Below are 19080 nucleotides of genomic sequence, written 5' to 3' on the forward strand. Positions count from 1 at the left end.
CATGGCATGTCTATGTCCGCTTTGTGGTGGTCTCATTTATCATTAGCATCTGAAACTCATATGGTGGTGTGTGTTTTAATCTGAGAATAGTCCATGCAATCAAATAGACATGATGCATGTAACATAATAATTTATTAACTCCAACTCTATATCACTTGTGTTGTGCTTTCTAAGGTCAAAAATTGGTTGTTTAGCCTTTATAAGAGGATCTTATTTAATGTCCTAGTCACACTAGTTGTGTCAAAGTGTAAAACATGTTTGAATTGTTGATGAAGATCAAGTACATATGGATGTACTTGGGAGTTCTCATTAGAGAAAATGCTTATGAATAGAGATTGATGGCATTTTGTGTATATTTTCTTGTCAATTCTCTTTCCGATCAAGTGTTATTTACTCTCTTCACTCAATCATGATTAGGCTAATTTGCCTTGATCCTCCATAACTTCCTAGAATTCACACAACTCATTTTTCCTTATAATCTACCAAAATTTGAATTCACAACTTTGCAAGATTTCACAAAATATTGACCTCCCTTAGTTCAAAAACCATTATAATATCTAATAAAAAGTAACATTCTTGATTGTTAACAAGAAAAGTTATTTGCCACGTTAAGTATGATCTCTGTTATCTCTACATTGAGAAGAAACGGAGATGGATCTACAATCAAAGGCTAGAAAAAGGTGAACAATTATCTTGGTGATTCTTAGAAAGATTAGAGCTCTCCCATTGTTCCCCTTGCATCCCCATCAAGCTATTTATCCTTCAAAACAAGACGCTTAGCTTCACCCACCCCCATTTTATCTCCAACTTCAAAAGTGAATTCAACAAAGGGATGTGGAGATAATAAAAGCTATATCAATTGTCAAGATTTTGCACATGGTCAAATTATATTGGGCAATTACAAGTGTGTGCACAATGCCCCATGAAGATTGATGCACAATCATTCTAGCTTTCTTTTTGTTCACATGACCATCCTAAACTTCATGGCCTCGTGTGTGCACGATGCCTCATAAAATATTGGGCAATCACAAGTGTGTACACGATGCCCCACGAAGATGATGCACAATCATTCCAGCTTTCTTCTTGTTCACATGTCCATCCTAAACTTCAAGTCCTCGTGTGTGCACTATGCCTCATAAAATATTGGGCAATCACAAGTGTGTACACGTTGCCCCATGAAGCTGATGCACAATCATTCTAGCTTTCTTCTTGTTGAAACTTCACATGACCATTCCAAACTTCCAAGTCCTGTAAATGTGTGCACATGATGCCCCATGAAATATTGGGCAAGCCATTACAAGCATGTGCACGATGCCCCATGAAGATTTTTTGATGCATTCTCACTTTCTTTTTGTTCACATGACCATTCCAAACTTTAAGTCCTCTAAGTGGAACCACTTGTCTTGCAACTTGAGTTTCAACGGGCGTTCCTGCGCTTGCTGTTCACTCATGATAACAGCGACCGAGCAGTTTTGCCTGTACCTTTGGGGCCCAGGGGCCACGGGGAAATCCACGATGGTGCAGTTGTTGGAGCACATCATAGGGGACGCATCTTGCACATTGGATGTGCTACGGCTAGCGGAAATGTATCTTGAAATACTCTCACCAATATCTTTATTTGAACCTCTCCCACGACTCGAATTATCTAGACGCAGATTCCAATTCTGTCTCCCCATAGTGGAAAGAGCATCACTTGAAAATCCTGTTCGGATAGATTCGATGCGGGGTAATCCAACAAGACATTTGAAAGGTTCCACCATCACGTGCATTCAATAAAAGATTCTAGAAGATTCTCTTGAATTTTCAAGGTATTTGACCTTGCAAAAACCTTTAGACTTCTACAAAGATTGCATAAATGAGGATGAAAAAAATGACCTCTAAGCTAATCATGTCTTTGAACTGAATAGTTAGTTGTGAATCTTGAAAATGAACTTAAAGCATGGCCTCTCTCGTTGTACATGAGAACAATATCCCTTACCAAGGTGCGGTTCAACCACATTTCTCACAATAAAGAAAAGCATTAGTCCAAGTATGCGTAGGAACCTCCCCACCTCTTAACCTTCCCCTTGTCTATGTGAAATTATGCATGCTGGATCCCACCCTAGAGCGGCAAATGATCATTACCTTTGTTTTTTTGTTAAGGTTTATTTCCAAACCCTTTTTACTCTCAAAATGCCTCTGGTGCACCCAATTTCTTTTGAACCCCTTCTACTGAAGAGTCATCTCAATATCATCTGCATACAGCAAAATAGCAACAAGAGCCTATCCTACCAGAGAACCAGCACCCCTGCTTGACTCCCATGGTACTTTTAAAATTCTCCAAAATTCCTTTGACAAAAATTATAACCTAATCATATGTGTGTGTGTGTGTGTATATATATATATATATATATATATATATAGAGAGAGAGAGAGAGAGAGAGAGAGAGAGAGAGTCCCACATAACATCTATTGGATACAACATACATACTAAGTCCAGTTCAAAAAAAAAGAAGTGATGGACCTGTGATGAGGTATGAATGGCCTTGTATTGATTACGTGCGTAAAAGAAGTTAGGAATGCACAGGTGCAATGCAAAACATTAGTTCTTTGCTACCTGATTCAAACACTACTCCTGAAGTTATTTGAATAACTAACCCCACATAGGGAGCATGTGTAATACAAACATGTTATATATGCATGAATGTGTTCTGGAGAGTGGCTTGAAAGCTGAATGGATCCCATAAAATTGGGCTATGGCACCACTTCAAATAGTGTGATGTATTTGGTTACCTAAGATGGTTTCAAGAACTTGATTCAGTTATCGGCCAGCCAAGTCACTACACTTAGATCTGCAGTTTGAAATCCGCCAGCAGGGCAGATTATGGGAGGCAGTCATGCATAGACTACTCTTATGTACCATGCTGAATAATAAGAGTAACTCTGGGAGCTTGTTTGCGACCATAAAGAGCCTTCCGAAGCTTACATACTTTGCCTTCTTATACCACATGCTCAAAATTTTGAGCAATAAATGGCTGGCCAGTTCTTCAATATATCTCTGCATGCTTGCTTTCATGCGGGATGAATACCGCTATTACATCAACCAAAGACAACATCAGAACGTAAAATATACTTTACACCCTTGGACACTACACGTGCCTCATGCAGCATACATTTCTTCCCATGTATGTGAAATAAGGCCATGCCCATAACTGGAGCAACCTGTTCACCAAACATCAAAATAGTCAGGCAAATCATTGATGGGTCACCACCAAACATATAAAGCTGACAACTGAATGATTTGGTAAACGACCCAATTAATGTAACGTCCTTAAAGAGTAATGCCTCTCCTTGAAATTGATTGAAGGCCTGATGAATAGTCCAAGCACATGAAGGCACATCAGGGGAAAAGAATGATAATAGGTCCACCACAGTCATGACATCTATAAACTTGGGGCAGGTTATTGAAACGTCACGAGGAATTTCAAATGTAAAACAGCTTGCTGGAGAAGGTTATGCAAGGTTCAAGACATGTGAAGGTAGATGGTCAAATGAAAGATTGTGAAAAATCCTGTTGGGGTAAAGGCGTTATGCCCACCCTTATAGTGTGTACAAGCCCATAAGTTATAGTACATAGTACACTTAGTACTTTTAATGTACTAAGTGCACTATGTGTACTAGTGCAATATACATGTGTGATAGGGGAGTCACACACTCATGCTTTTCATGAGTTGACTTATCCCCACAACTCTCTCTCTCTCTCTCCCTTGCTTCTCTGTGTATGTCTCCCATGAATGAACTCTAAACCCTAATTCAGGTTTCTCCCCATCAACTGGTATCAGAGCTAGGTCTTCCTTCCCTCTTCCCTCTTCCTGCCTCTGTGTGAGCTGCTGGTCGTTTTTCTTCTGTGTGAGCCTATCACCTCTCTGAAGGTCTTTGAAGTGCAAGGAGTCAACGTGCTGGGCGCAGCCTGTATGTAATTTGGGCAGCGACTATGTGATGGCAGCGCAAGTGTGCAGCCAACCACTGCCGTCGACCATCAGCCATGAGGAGTAGCCGCAGCATCAACTGGTCGTAAGCGTGGAAGGAGTGTAAGTCTAGGCGTAAGTTGGTAGAAGGCGAAACGTAAACGAATACGTGAAGCGCCCGGCGCTGAGCGTTGGCGTAGAAGGCGAACTGGTCCGCGTACCTGTGCGAAGTCGACTGTGAAAGCGCATTTGATCGGCTGGTCCACAACTCGGACTCGGGGCATGGTGGATAGCGATTCACGTGCAGCAGCTGCCTTGATCCTTGGAAGGATTCTTCGAAGAAAAGGGCAGGCAAACCGAGGCCCTCTGAAGCACCGGCTGGACTGCAATCCAGCCTCCGTCCTTCTTCACTTGAAGGCCAACCACATCGTCTTGCAGCAACAGAGTGAGGCCGCCCACGTAGCCAGCCCACGTGGCCGCCCAGCACTGAAGGCGCCGCCGTACAGCACAGCAGCAGCAGCAGCAGAATCCTCCTTTTTCTGCAGCAGCATCATCATAACCCCCCTCTTTTCCTGCAAACAGAAATCAGAAATCAGAGGTATTTTGCTTCAATTTTGCGAATTTCTTATCAATTCAAGCAATTGAGCAGGTACAGGTGCCCAATTGCTCAATTTTTGAGCAAAATTGGCAAAATTGGGTGACATTGGTCACAATCAGGATAAATTTGCAGGAAATTGGTCAAATCAGGATCAATTTGCAGGAAATTGGTCAAATCAGGATCAATTTGCAGCAAATTGGATGTCGAAATTTGGGGCTTTTGATGTAATTGTGCAATTAAGCACTCATACATGCTGTATGATGTGAAAAATTGCACATTTGGGCAAAATTGCAGCAAATTGCAGTGCAAATCAAGGGGCTTTTGTGCCGATTTTGTTGATTTGCATGCAGGCGATCGCATTTGATGCTGTGGTTAATGTGCTGATGCCTTACAAGCACTCAATGTGCCTGTAAATCAAGGGGCTTTCATGTATTTGATGTATATGTGGCCAGGGGGAAGCATCGTGAACACTCTGGATGCCTTCATGTGCGCCAATGTACCATGCATGATCAGAAATTGATCTCAAATCAAGGGGCTTTTCAAGTTTGTATGCTTGTTGAGCTTGGCAAAGCAGCAGGCGAGACTTTTATGCCTTGAATCCTCAAAAATCAGCTTGCAGTCAAGGGGCTTTTGCCCAATTTCTGTTCGGGACTGTTTTATGCAGTGTACAGGACTGTAAAAGTCTGATTTTCACTCATTTGGACAGCCAGGAGAGCATTTATTGCTATTGTACCTGCTGGTACAGATTTGGCACAGCTTTGTGCATGTTTTGACATGGCTATACACTGTTTTGAGTGATCAAAAGGTTCAAATTCAGCTGCTGAAATTGCCGGTACAGGTTTGGTACATCATTTGTAAGCACTTAGTACTGCTGTACAGTACTTTGGAAGGGCAAAAGAGCACATTCAAGGTGCTGTCCAAAATCTGCAGCAACCAGATTTTGGTGTTTTCATCACAAAAAGTGGGAGAAAAGTTGCATTCTTGCTTCCGCAGTGGGAGATAAAGCTTGGGAGAACATTTGTAAGCACTTTGTGTGCTTTGGGTGCAGTGTTTGCACATCTTGGGTGCAGTGTTTGCACATTTGCAAGGAGTCAGGCATTACAGGTTGTATTTTGCTATGGCAACCACAGGTGAGAGCTCTTCATTGCTTCACATCAAGAAGCTTGAAGGCTCGCATAATTATGATATTTGGCAAACCCAGTGCTACAATGTGTTGCTTCAGAAAAAGCAACATAAGCCTATCAAAGAAAGGGGTGTGATGCCCGCTTCTCTTACAGCTGAAGAGTGGGAAGATATGGATGAGCTGGCAAGATCTACTATCATGTTGTCTGTGTCAGACTCATTACTTTTCAGCATTCGTGAAGAGAAGACAGCTTGGGGAATGTGGCAGAGATTGCAGGACTTGTATGCCCAACAAAGTGCCTCAAGCAAAGTGTATTGGTTGAAGAAACTCATAGGTCTTCAGATGAAGGAAGGGGCTTCTATGACAGCCCATCTCAATGAGTTTAATGGTATTGTCAGCCAGGTCATTAATCAAAAGTTGGCAATGGACGATGAGTTCAAAGCCACTTTTTTGTTATGCACTTTGCCAGAGAGTTGGGACACATTCAGGACAGCCACTAGTAATTCGCATGCTATGCTGTCATATGCAGATGTTGAGGGTGCTCTTCTTCAAGAAGAGATGAACAGGAAAAACAACTCTGTGGGAAAGTCCAATGCAATGAATGCACGTGGGAGATCCCAGCAAAGGGGGAAAAGCCAAGAAAGGGGAAGGAGCAAGTCTCGCTCCAAAAAGGATTTGGAATGCCATTATTGTGGCAAAAAGGGACACATCAAAAAGCAATGCTACAAATGGAAAAATGATCAAAAAGAAAAGGGAAAAGGCAAAGACAAAGAGAAGGATGAAGCCAAAGATGTAAAGCCAAAGGGCAAAAGTGGAGTCAAGATCGAAGAAATCAATGTGTCACATGCAGGTGGCAGTGAGGATGAGGTCCTATTTACGTCTTCACTTGATGCCCATTCACTTCTTACAGGTGGTCATGGTATGCACTCATGGATCATTGATTCAGGTGCCTCCTTTCATGTCACAGGTTGCAGAGACTTGTTTGTCAGGTACACTGCTGGCAATGAAGGAGTGGTTTATTTGGGTGATAACCATGCATGCAAAATTCTTGGCAGAGGTGATGTGAGGCTTGTATTTTCAGATGGCTCACAACTTATGCTCCATGATGTCAGGCATGTGCCTGAGATCAAGAAGAATCTGCTTTCTACTGGACAGCTTGATGATGCTGATTATGTTACCACATTTGGTAGTGGAAAGTGGAAGATTAGTAAGGGCTCACTGGTTGTTGCCAGAGGCTCTAAGGTGGACACTCTTTACTTTATGCATGCAGGTGTTTGTCACCATGCTAATGTAAATGCAACCGAGCTGCCGGAAATTTCTATGTGGCATAGCCGGTTGGGACACATGAGTGTCAAAGGAATGGAGCAATTGTCTCGTTTGGGTTACTTGCCTTCTCTCAAATTTTCAAGTTTTCAGTTTTGTGAGCATTGTATATATGGTAGGCAACTACAGTGCCCCCATAAGAAAGCTCTTGGACAGAAAGATGCTCAGTTAGAGCTTGTGCATACAGATGTATGTGAGATGCCTCAGCTTTCTTTGGGAGGTGCAAAATATTTTGTGTCTTTTATTGATGATGCCACACGCAATGTGTGGGTCTATCCTCTTCGCTTGAAGAGTGATACATTCTCAGTGTTTCAGAAGTTTGTTGCTCATGTTGAGAATCAAACTGGCAAAACACTGAAGGCTTTGCGTTCCGACAATGGTGGAGAATATACGTCCAAACAGTTTCAGGACTTTTGTGATGCTAAAGGCATCAAGAGGGAGCTCTCTACTCCTTATGATCCTCCACAAAACGGGACAGCAGAGAGGATGAACAGGACCATACAGGAGAAGGTCCGTTCTATGTTGTCACATGCTGCATTACCTCATGGTTTTTGGGCTGAAGCTGTTATGACAGCCGTTCACCTTATAAACAGGTCACCTAACACGAGGCTTGGTGGGAAAGTGCCAGAAGAAGTATGGACAGGGAAGCCTCCGTCATACAAGCACTTGAGAGTGTTTGGTTGCGTTGCGTACGTGCACATACGCAGGGAAATGCGCACCAAACTTGATCCCAAGTCTCACAAATGCATATTCCTAGGATATGGTGACAGAGGTGAAATGGGGTATAGACTTTGGGATCCCATGAATAGAAAGATCATACGCAGCAATGATGTCATTTTTGATGAAACATGCATGTATAAGGAGCCTGCAAGGCAACAGGAGCCTGGCAGAGTCATCTTTGATGATGATGGACATCATGGACAACAACAAAGGGCTGTAAATCAGCCATTACAGCAGGAAAACCAGCCCTTAAATGGTGCTGAAAATGGTCCAAATGGACAGCCAGACATGGCAGAAGATATCCCTATGGATATACCACAGTTGGAGGATATACCGGGCATGATATTTCAGCCTTATGGCATGGAACAGGAGCCACCAATGGGTGATATGCAGGCTGGACAGCAACCTGCAAATGATGGTCATTGGGTACGGAGGTCCACAAGACCCTCCAGAGTCCCTGACAGGTTTGTTCCAGGGGTTGACTACTTGATGCTCACTGACTGTGGGGAGCCCTCATGTTATAAAGAGGCTTTACAGAGGGCAGACAAAGCTCTATGGGAGCGTGCCATGAAGTCAGAGATGGATTCTCTGCATAAAAATGGAACATGGAAGTTGGTGCCTTTGCCTGCAGGCAAGAAGGTTTTGCCATGCAAGTGGGTATACAGGCTCAAAGTTGCATCAGATGCTAAGCCAAGATACAAAGCCAGGTTAGTGGCTAAGGGCTTCAAGCAGGAATATGGTGTGGACTTTGATGAGATCTTCTCTCCAGTGGTCAAAATGACCACACTTAGAGCTGTGTTGGCTTTGGTTGCGCATGATGATCTGGACTTGATTCAGATGGATGTGAAGACTGCTTTTCTTCACGGTGATCTCCATGAGGAGATATATATGCAGCAGCCAGAGGGTTATGCAGTAAGTGGAAAGGAGAAGCTTGTATGCAAGCTGAAAAAGAGTCTTTATGGGCTCAAACAGGCACCAAGAGAATGGTATCATAAATTTGATACATTCATGAAATCACAGAAATTCAGGAGAGGTGACATAGATCACTGCTTGTACACCAAGAAAGCTTTGGATGGCAGTCTATTGATTCTCATTTTGTATGTTGATGATATGTTGATTGCCGGGAAATCTCGTAAAGAGATGGATGCTTTGAAAAAGAGGCTGCATGAAACCTTTGATATGAAGGATTTGGGTGATGCAAATCACATTTTGGGTATGCGGATACTTCGGGACAGAAATCAGCATGTGTTGTATTTGTCTCAGAAGGAATACATTGGCAAAGTCTTGCAGAGGTTCAATATGGACGGGGGGAAGAAAGCTAGTACTCCTTTGCCTCCATATGTGAAACTCAGTGCTAAGGACAGCCCACAGTCGGATAGTGACAGGGCTGATATGGCCAAGATTCCGTATGCTTCAGCTTGTGGCAGTCTCATGTATGCCATGGTTGCTACTAGGCCAGACATTGCATTTGCAGTGGGAGTGGTTTCTAGATACATGGCCAACCCTGGCAAGAAGCATTGGGAAGCAGTGAAAGGTGTCATGAGATACCTGAAGGGCACACAGGATTTGTGCATTTGCTTTGGCAAACAGGATGCATTAGTGCATGGTTACACGGATTCGGATTATGCCGGTCATCCAGATAACCGGAAGTCTACTACCGGTTATGTATTTACATTCACAGGAGGTGCTGTGTCATGGATATCCAGGATGCAGAAGTGCACTGCCTTATCTACTACAGAGGCCGAGTATATTGCAGCCACAGAGGCTTGCAAGGAGGCATTATGGCTATCTCGGTTAGTGGTTGATTTGGGCTATACAGGGGATATTCCATTGTTGCATTGTGACAGTCAGAGTGCCATTCAGTTGGCAAAGAACCCTGTTTTTCATGCAAAGACGAAGCATGTGGATGTGAAGTATCACTTCATCAGAGAGGTGATAGAGAACAAGCAAATTCAGCTTGTTAAGATTCATACGGATGACAACCCGGCTGATCTGTTGACGAAGAGTTTGCCTCCGGAGCGGTTTGCTCATTGCAGACACTTGATGGGCATTGGATGAGGCCATTTTCAGCCTTGATATGGCCTTGTATATTATCATGTACATGCTGATTTTTCTTTTCCTTTACTTAAGGGCACTTTGCCTTTAAGTGGGAGGTTGTTGGGGTAAAGGCGTTATGCCCACCCTTATAGTGTGTACAAGCCCATAAGTTATAGTACATAGTACACTTAGTACTTTTAATGTACTAAGTGCACTATGTGTACTAGTGCAATATACATGTGTGATAGGGGAGTCACACACTCATGCTTTTCATGAGTTGACTTATCCCCACAACTCTCTCTCTCTCTCTCCCTTGCTTCTCTGTGTATGTCTCCCATGAATGAACTCTAAACCCTAATTCAGGTTTCTCCCCATCAAATCCAAGACCAGTGACTACAGCAACCAGCTGTATGGTGGAGATTCAGACCCACCAATGAAAGTGTCAAGGGTGGATGCATCTCTATGATCTAAAATGGTCCTCTAGACAATTCAGTACATTTAATTATTGGTTATAAGGAAAATACTTCTGCTATCTAGATCTTTTAACTTAATTTCTTAGTAAGGAAGTTCATGTATGCCGTGGCCTATCCGGAATCCAATTTGGGAGTTTCTACAATTTCACACCCCTATCAACCACATTCTTGAGGTGGTTTTGTTATGCCCTGACCAGCCTAGGGCTAGGGCAGGGAAACGTGGAATTAACATGTGGACTAACCCGAGATTTGGGTTAGTGTTAAGGCTTAGCCAAGGGTATGGAGAGTTAAGAGGGTTCACACATGGGCTAGAGGCCCTAGCAAGAAGAGGTCTAGATTGGCTAAGAGCTAATAATTAATAACCTAGGGTTAATAATGGCTAAAAGCTTATAAATAAAGCAAAAAAAGCTTTATAAATGAAAGCAAGCCACTTGTAGCGAGGTTTTTACTATATAAGTGTCTTGGGGTCACTTATTAGACACAAGATCCAGTAGCCACGTGCCTAGAGTTACCGAGGAGCGTGCAGGATCTCTCGGCCATGGAGCTGTCAGTGCGTGATTCAGCTTGTATGGGACGCAAAGGTTGGGGGTTATCAATGTGGCAGGCTCGCGACAATCTGACCTAAGGGTGGTTTGAGGTATTGAACCTACGGTTGGGTGGTGTGTCACCTGTAACTTCCGGGGTGCCCCGGAGTTTCACAAAACACTTGACCATTCTTGCAATTCAACACTGAAATCGGCCACAACCTTAACACATATCCATCATCACTTTGCGGAAAACATAAAAGCTGGACAAAACATCCACAAATGCTGAAAGTGGAGCTTGCACATGTGACACTGCATAGAGGCTGGAATGGGCCGACCCCCCCCTCCCCCCCCGCCCTTGGAGTATTTTATTACCCAAGGAGAATAATATCATGTACAAGCTTTGAGGGCCTTATTCTCCCCACAGGAGATGCCGGATCATCCATATACAAATGCCTTAACACAGCCCAACACAAGGCAACCATACAATTCAGCTGGCACATAGTTGTAGAAATGCCGAGCCAACAATATAAACCATATACATTTGTATGGGTACTGATCCTTCCCTAAAACCATGGGTCTTCATGCAATAGAGCTGGTACAACAAGTACAACTCTCCATTCAACCGGTACAAGTACAATGGTTGGCACAATAAGTACAGTGGTTGGTACAATAAGTACAATAAATACAAGGGCTGGTACAAGTACAATGGCTAGTACAACCGGTATAATGGTTGGTACAACAAGTACGAGAACTAGTACAGAAGGAACAGTGGTTGCCACAAGTACATCAAGTACAGGAGCTGGTACAACAAGTACAATGGCTAGAAATCATAATAAAATGATTAAATACCCTTGCCTTTAGTACTTCTTTGCGATGGAAGCCTCCAAAACAGTCCCCAACAGCCAGTATTCTTCATGGGCAGTCTTCGAGAGAGAGAAAGAGAGTAGCCATCATTAGGGTAGGCCTGAAACGGTGGTGGAGGCTAGTGTGCAGTTTTCTAGTACCCCTTTATGGACTCCTTATAGTTTTCAAGTGGACAGAAGAATGCCACCCGTGTGTTAGCAGGATGGTGTCATATGGACGGGAACCAGACTGGTGCCACCCATGTATGACCTGGACTGTGTTCGACCCATGGGATTGTCACGCCATGGAAGAGCCAGTATTCGTGCCGTGTTTTGCCTATGGAACTATCACTCCATAAGGAGGCTCGTGCCTGGAACTGTGTCTTACCTATGGGACTTGTTAGAAGTCATCTCTTGTCTAGATTTATACACCAGGGCCTTTGTTGTGGGTGTGCCCCCCCTTATTAGGTGTTTTATCATTTTTCCTCACTCCCCGCATTTTTCCCCTATTTTTTCCCATTTTTCTGAGGCTTGGGAGGCAGCCCTGAGGCGGCTGGAGGATCAATAGCTGGGCGACTGCCTGGACATCAGTCGTGGACCTCTGTGATGCTGGCCGACTGGATGTATGCAGTCGTGGGCTTGATCTGCTGCTGCTGGCCGACTGTTGATGAAGTCGTGGAGTCCTCTTCAGCAGGCCGACTGCCTATCTAGGGGCATATAAATAGGCCCCTTGCCCCCATATCTTATTTGTATCATTTCTCAGGATCTTCTTGTGTATATAGAGCAGAGTTACACGCCTACATCTCTCTCTCTCTTGTGCTGTTTTTCTGCCTGCGTTTTTGCTCTTGTGTTCCCAGATTTGGTCATCATCTCCACTGCGTATTCGACATGGTATCAGAGCCCTAGGCTCTAGATAGTTCTTGGGATTTGTGTGAGCAAGAGGGGGACTGTTTTGTGGCTGATTGGTGGACTGTTTTGGGCTGATCGGGAAGAGAAGGTGCAAGAGGAAGGCGGGCTGATTTGCTGGACAGCCACTTGCAGGTTTTATTTCTTCTTTGTTCCCACCCACCCACCCTTTTCAGAGTACATCCCCGCGATGGCAGATCTGTTTGAGATGGCCGAGAGACATGTGAAGATCCCGACACTCCCCACGTTCCCGGTGGACCGTCAGTTGGACGGGAGCAACTACGGCATATGGAAGGTGATGATGGAATCTGTTCTGGAGTCCTACGACCTCGCCGATTTCGTCGTTGTTGGTGTTCCACGGCCGGAAGTAGAGGAAGGGGAGTTACCGTCAACCCGAAAGGACCGGGAGGCCCAGACACAGATGTGGGATCGTGTCAACGCCAGGGTCCGTTCATTTATTTTCCTCAACTGCACACCGCAGGTAATCAATCATGTAAAGCATATGACGCTGGCCAGAGGTATATGGCAGCATTTGGCCTCACTTTACAACAGGGTATCGCCCATGAAGAGGATTTCCTTGGAAGTACAGATGCGGGTTATGAGCCCTGCAAAGTCGGCGACGATGCGGGAGCATATTAACAAGCTGCAGGCTCTTCAGCAGGAAGTTCTTCAGGCTGGGAAGGAGATATCGTCAGAGGACATGGCCATCACGTTGCTGGCACATTTGCCCTCTTCGTACTCAGCATTTTACTCCTCTTTGATTACCAGTGGTGGCAGGCTCAGCACCATCACGTGGGAGGAGCTTGTGCCCATGGTCCTGGACCAGGAGGAACGATTCATGGACCCTCCTCAGGGTGGAGGTTCCAAGGCCTTAACTGGCCAACGGTCGAAAGGCCGTAACTCGGGCAAAGGGAAGGCTTCATCGGAGAAGTCTTCTGAGAAGAAGTCCGACGCTGACCGCGAGAAACTGAAGGCAGAGAGGACCTGTAATGATTGTGGCGAGAAAGGCCACTATTGGAGGCAGTGTCCCAAGCGGAAGACCGAGAAGGGTGAAGACTCCTCAGCAGCAATCATGAAGACTCCGGCTTTTGTGCACCTGGAGGTGGTGGACACCGATGCTTCATTTTCTTCAGGCAGGGAGGAGATTGGAGGACTCTCGGGAGTGGATTCTCAATAGTGGTGCTTCCAGGCACATGACTCCTTCCCGTTCCGGTTTACAGGATCTTTGCAGGTGTTCTGGTCATATTCTTACTGGGGATACGTCCACTATCCCAGTTCACAGTGAGGGCAGGATGGAGATAGTTCCCAATGGCAGAGGGGGGAAGCATTCCTCCCAGGTGTTGTATGTTCCGGAACTTGGTTTTCATCTTTGTCAGTGCATCAAGTTTGCAAGACTGGCATACGGGTGGAGTTTGATGAGCATTTTGTTGCTCTCCGGGACAAAGCAACAGGCCAAGTGGTTTGGGAAGGCGGAGTGGAGAATGGAGTTTACAGGCTTTCAGCACTCTCTCTCCCAGGTCCTCAGGTTTGTGATGAGTGGCAGTCTGGTAATGGCCACTTAAGTGTGGATACGCTGTAGGTGCGGGCTTTCCGGGACCAGATGATGGATAGCTTGCCAGTAGATGGCAGCAGTTGGCAAGAACTTTCCAGTACTGATGTTGGTAGTTCTTGTTTTCGTCAGTCAGAGGAAGCTGAACAGGTCACTTATGCTCTGATGTCTCGTAGTGTTCGGGACATAGAACTTTCAGTTGTTGAGGATGTTCTTTCCACGGGGACCTTTCGGAAAGCCAGGCAGGTGACAGGTGCTTACTTGCAGAAGGAGGTGGTTTCTCCAGGCTTTGTGGTTCCGGATTTAGAGGGGGTGGTTGACAGGTTTCATCAGGTTTCCAGGACTTGTTTGTGCACCGTAACAGGTGTTGATCCTTGTGAGCAGTGTGATGTCTCTGTGACTCAGAAGCTGTATGGTTCATTGATCTGGTTGATGGACACCAGATTGGACGAGAGCTTTCTGATGAGGCGATTGAGGCAGTGTCCCAAGCGGAAGACCGAGAAGGGTGAAGACTCCTCAGCAGCAATCATGAAGACTCCGGCTTTTGTGTACCTGGAGGTGGTGGACACCGATGCTTCATTTTCTTCAGGTAGGGAGGAGATTGGAGGACTCTCGGGAGTGGATTCTCGATAGTGGTGCTTCCAGGCACATGACTCCTTCCCGTTCCGGTTTACAGGATCTCTGCAGGTGTTCTGGTCATATTCTTACTGGGGATACGTCCACTATCCCAGTTCATAGTGAGGGCAGGATGGAGATAGTTCCCGATGGCAGAGGGGGGAAGCATTCCTCCCATGTGTTGTATGTTCCGGCACTGCAAATGTGCAGCCTACTCAAGTTAAGGAGATACCAACAAATCAAGCCACTCGAAATACTCAAAAGGAGGAAGAAAAAGGAAAAGCTAAAGTTATTCCACAAGTTGTTTCTTCTTTGGCCGTGCCTAATCAACCCAAGGATAAAGGAAAAGATAAAATATCTTCGGCTGAATGGAAAACTCCGAAAAAAGCTACTATGGTTCATCGTGCTCCCATTCCTTCACGTAATTGGACTGCATCTGCCACTATTGCACAGTCTTCCACTTCTTCGACTATGCTTTCTAGAATATGGTCAGATGTAGTTCGAGGTGCTTCCTCAAGTATGGATGCCGATGTAAATCCTTTGGATATGTGTGTTGATACGAATATGCATGAGTCTCTCTTGATTCAGGGCGAGGGCTCTCTCCCTGACTCAGTTGCTGTTATGCAGCATTGATTTTGGCTGGCTGTTCACTGTATATACCTTTGTACAGATTTGATGTTTGATGCTCCAATAAAATGTCTCTCGTACAATATTAGAGGACTTTGTGATCCTGGTAAATTTAGGTTGTTTTGGCACTATGTACATAAAATGCAACCTCATCTAGTGTGTGTGCAAGAACACAATCAGCATACCTTAGTGGGTCAATCAGGTCACTTTGCTGGTTATGATATATTTTATGCGGGCACTTAGCATTACTCAGGAGTTTTTATGCTTGTTAAGCATGATCTGCAACCAATGTTGGCCTACAATGATTCTGCTGGCAGATGGATGGTCATTCAATGTTCATTGTATGGACAAATTTATGAATTTGCAACAGTTTATGCGCCACAAAGCTCAGCTGACAGGGCAAATATATGGTCGCAAATGTTGGCTTATCCCTGGCTCCATAATGCATTCCTTTGTGGAGATTTTAATAATGCTCCATCTCCTGAATTTAATTCCACTGGAAGAACTCATATGCTTGGAGCTAAACGCAGAACATGGAATGATTTGCTCTCTTCCTGCAATATTCTGGACCTATGGCAACATGTATTCCCTCGTCTGCAAGGGTTTACCTTTAATCACAATGCTTTTCCGCATATCTGGACACGTCTGGATCGCTGGTACTTGTTACATGCAGACCAATACGATGATTTTGTTTGCAAGCTATGGATTGATCGCTCCATGTTACTCTCTGATCATTCTCCTTTATGGTTAGGCCTTTATTTTGATATGCCACAGGATGTTTCTATTCTTCAGAAACATAGGCTGTTGCTTTTAAACAACAGTTACCTTGTGCATGCTGATTTCAAGGAAATGGTTTTCCAAGCCATTGAGCCTTTGCCCCTTCAAATACATGAGGATATTGACATTGCTTGGTTTCAATTTGTTCAGCGCATGCAGGCTGTGATCTGTGATTATGGTTGTTATTACATGGCCGACTTGCGGAATCGGATCTTGCAGGCTAAAGAAACATGTCAATCTATGGCTGATCTTGTTCAGTTTCGGGTTTTAAATACCAATGAACAAGAATCTTTAATGCAGGCTAAGCACTTCCTCATGCTAAATGATCAAAGAAAATTGCAAAAATGGTTGACACGTTCGCAACATCGAGCTATCATAGATAAGGGTTGTTCTTCCAAAGATTTTTTCAAAAATCTACATGCTTCAAGACAAAAGGAATGCATCAGAAGGGTGAAAAAATCTGATGGTCAATGGACTCATTCTTTGTTGGAGCTCTCGTACATTGCTAGTCAGCATTTTGCAGCTCTTTTTGCTAAACCGCCAACAACTTCACCTGACATACTTAATGCTCGTTATGCTTTATTGCATCATGTTCGGCCCATTATTTCTCCACAGGATGCTTTGGAATTAGAATCTCCGTTCACTGATATTGAACTTAAAGATGCTTTGCGTTCAATGGGTCGATGGAAATCTCCCGGATGGGATGGATTGACAGTGGAATTTTTCCATGCGTTTTGGCCTCAGCTGGAACAATCATTGTTGTATATGATCAATGAAGCTTGGGCAAATGATGTACTACCATCTTCTTGGAAAGGAGGATTGGTTAAGCTTTTCCCTACACGGGATCTTTGTGAAGCATTTTCTGATTGGAGGCCCATTACTCTTATGCCCGTCATCTATAAGCTTCTGACTAAGATGTTGGCAAATCGTATTAAAGGATTTTTACATGATGGTTTGCATCCTGCGCAATATGGTTTTGTGCCTCACAGGCAAATCAATGATAATTTGGCTAATGCTTATATTGCCATTGAATATGCCAAATACACTAAGCAGGATGTACTCATTTTGCAGGTTGATATTGAGAAAGCTTTTGATTCTGTGCATTGGGATTATATAGCTATGACTATGAGTTATATTGGTTTTGGTGCAAAGTGGCAAAATATTGTGTATTGGCTCTATAATGACAGTGATGCTTCTTTGATTTTGAGCTCTTCTCTATCAGATTCTTGGAAATTGGGACGTTCAGTTCGCCAGGGTTGTCCGCTTAGTTCCCTGTTGTTTGCTATTGCCACACATCCTTTTCTTTGCTACTTGGATTTCTTGCAAGCTACTGATGAATTGCATGGCTTACAGCTTCCTGCTGGGCATACTTTCCTGGCTCAGGTTTATGCTGATGATTCTTTTTTTATGCCCAAGAATACGCAACAAGATCTTCAAAGATTAATGGAGGCTTTGGAACTTTTTGGTCTGGCTGCTGGTTTGAAAGTAAACTTCCATAAGTCTACCTTGCTTGCGCTTAATGTACAGCAATGGCATCATGTATTGTGGCCCGGTGGAATACCTCCTGGTGGACATATCGTTCGTCATTTGGGTTACCCTTTGGGTTGGCAGATGTCATCTTCACAAATGATTCAATGGGTTATGCTAAAATTGAATCGCAAAATTGATTATTGGCAGCTTTCCACTTGGCCTCTTCATGTACGTCTCAGGATAGTGCAGGCTATTGTAATGGCTTACATACAGTTCTTTCTTCCATTGATTATGTGGAGGAAAGCTGATATAGATCGGTTTATGTCTCTGGCAATGGCAATTGTGTGGAAAACTCAACATCATAAAAAGGGTCTTCGTCTTTTGTCAATGCCAAAGATGTGTTCTCCAAAGATACATGGTGGCTTGAACATATTGAATATTCATTTTCATGTGCTTGCTCGTAAATCCACTTTGCTGTTGGAATTTGTACAACAGCGCCAGCCATGGGCTATTATGTTGGGTCATATGTGTATGTCAATGTCTTCATCTGCTTTTGGAAAGTGGACTGTTACGTATTGGGATGCAATTTTCAGCCATTTCGATGGAAAAATTGTCGGCTGTGCTCTTTCATCTAAGTTGATTTCTGCCTGGAAACAGGTTACGCAATATCTTTTTTGGAATCCCAGGCTTAATGGGCAATCTTCTTCGCTTCGCCTTGAGAGTATTCATTGGTCAAAGGCTTTTGATGTACCCTTGGCTCTACGTGAGCCTAGGAAGGCATATTTCCTTTCAAAGAAAGGAGTTTATCTTATTGATGATGTTTTGGATGCTGGTGGCCATGTGCTTTCTTTTGTGGTTGCTGCCAGAAAATTTGGTCTCGGAATGCATTATAGAACAATCTGGCAGCTTATTCGAGAGCTTCTTGCTCCTTTTGAACCAATTGCAGATTTGGATCGTTCTGATCGTTTGGTTGATTGGAGCCTTAGAAGAGAACAACCTGCACGAGGCCCTTTATCAATGGCTAAACTTTCGGTTCGTTCGATATATCATCTCTTGTTCCCTGCCTCTTGGGTTCAAGAACATGCGAATCAGATTTGGCATCTTCATAAAAGTTAGACTTGGTGGAAACAGCGGCTTCATTCTCTTTGGAAATGCGGTCTGCCTTTGAAAAGTAGACTTTTTTTATGGAGATGCTTGATTGGAGTCTTGCCAGTCGGGCTTTTCTTGGCTAGGCGACTTTTGGCACCTTCAACTTGTCATAGTTGTGGTGCTTCTCAAGAGACAGTCTTTCATCTTTTGTGGAGTTGTCCTCTCACCAGGACTTTTTTGGATCAGATTGCTGCACGTTTGAGAGCCCGCTTCAGACAGGCACCCTTTGGGAAATACTTTTGGATCTTCGGTCTTCTCCCATCACCCTTTAGATCCTATAAAGTCTTCTTTGATTGGGTTCGTTATTGGGCTTTATGGACTACCTGGCAGTCTCGCAACAGGATAGTTTTTGCTGGGCCTCATTTGGATGCTTACTCATTCTTCCGTTCCTCTCTTC

General features: G+C 44.1%; 1 protein-coding gene across 1 annotated transcript in view; it reads right to left on the minus strand.

Annotated features, from left to right (window-relative positions):
- Positions 1 to 2511: 2511 nt before the first annotated feature.
- The window catches only part of LOC147639116 (2-oxoglutarate (2OG) and Fe(II)-dependent oxygenase superfamily protein), a 44886-nt gene continuing 28317 nt past the window's right edge, over positions 2512 to 19080 (minus strand). Inside the window, exon 4 of the mRNA XM_086787603.1 lies at positions 2512 to 3201. Within this exon, the coding sequence (XP_086643729.1) occupies positions 3079 to 3201 (123 nt within the window). The 3' untranslated portion in view covers positions 2512 to 3078. The remainder of the gene's footprint in view (positions 3202 to 19080) is intronic.

The sequence above is a fragment of the Cibotium barometz genome, chromosome 4 (genome assembly GCF_041138505.1).
Source record: "Cibotium barometz isolate CiBa-2024 chromosome 4, ASM4113850v1, whole genome shotgun sequence".
Lineage (NCBI taxonomy): Eukaryota > Viridiplantae > Streptophyta > Polypodiopsida > Cyatheales > Cibotiaceae > Cibotium > Cibotium barometz.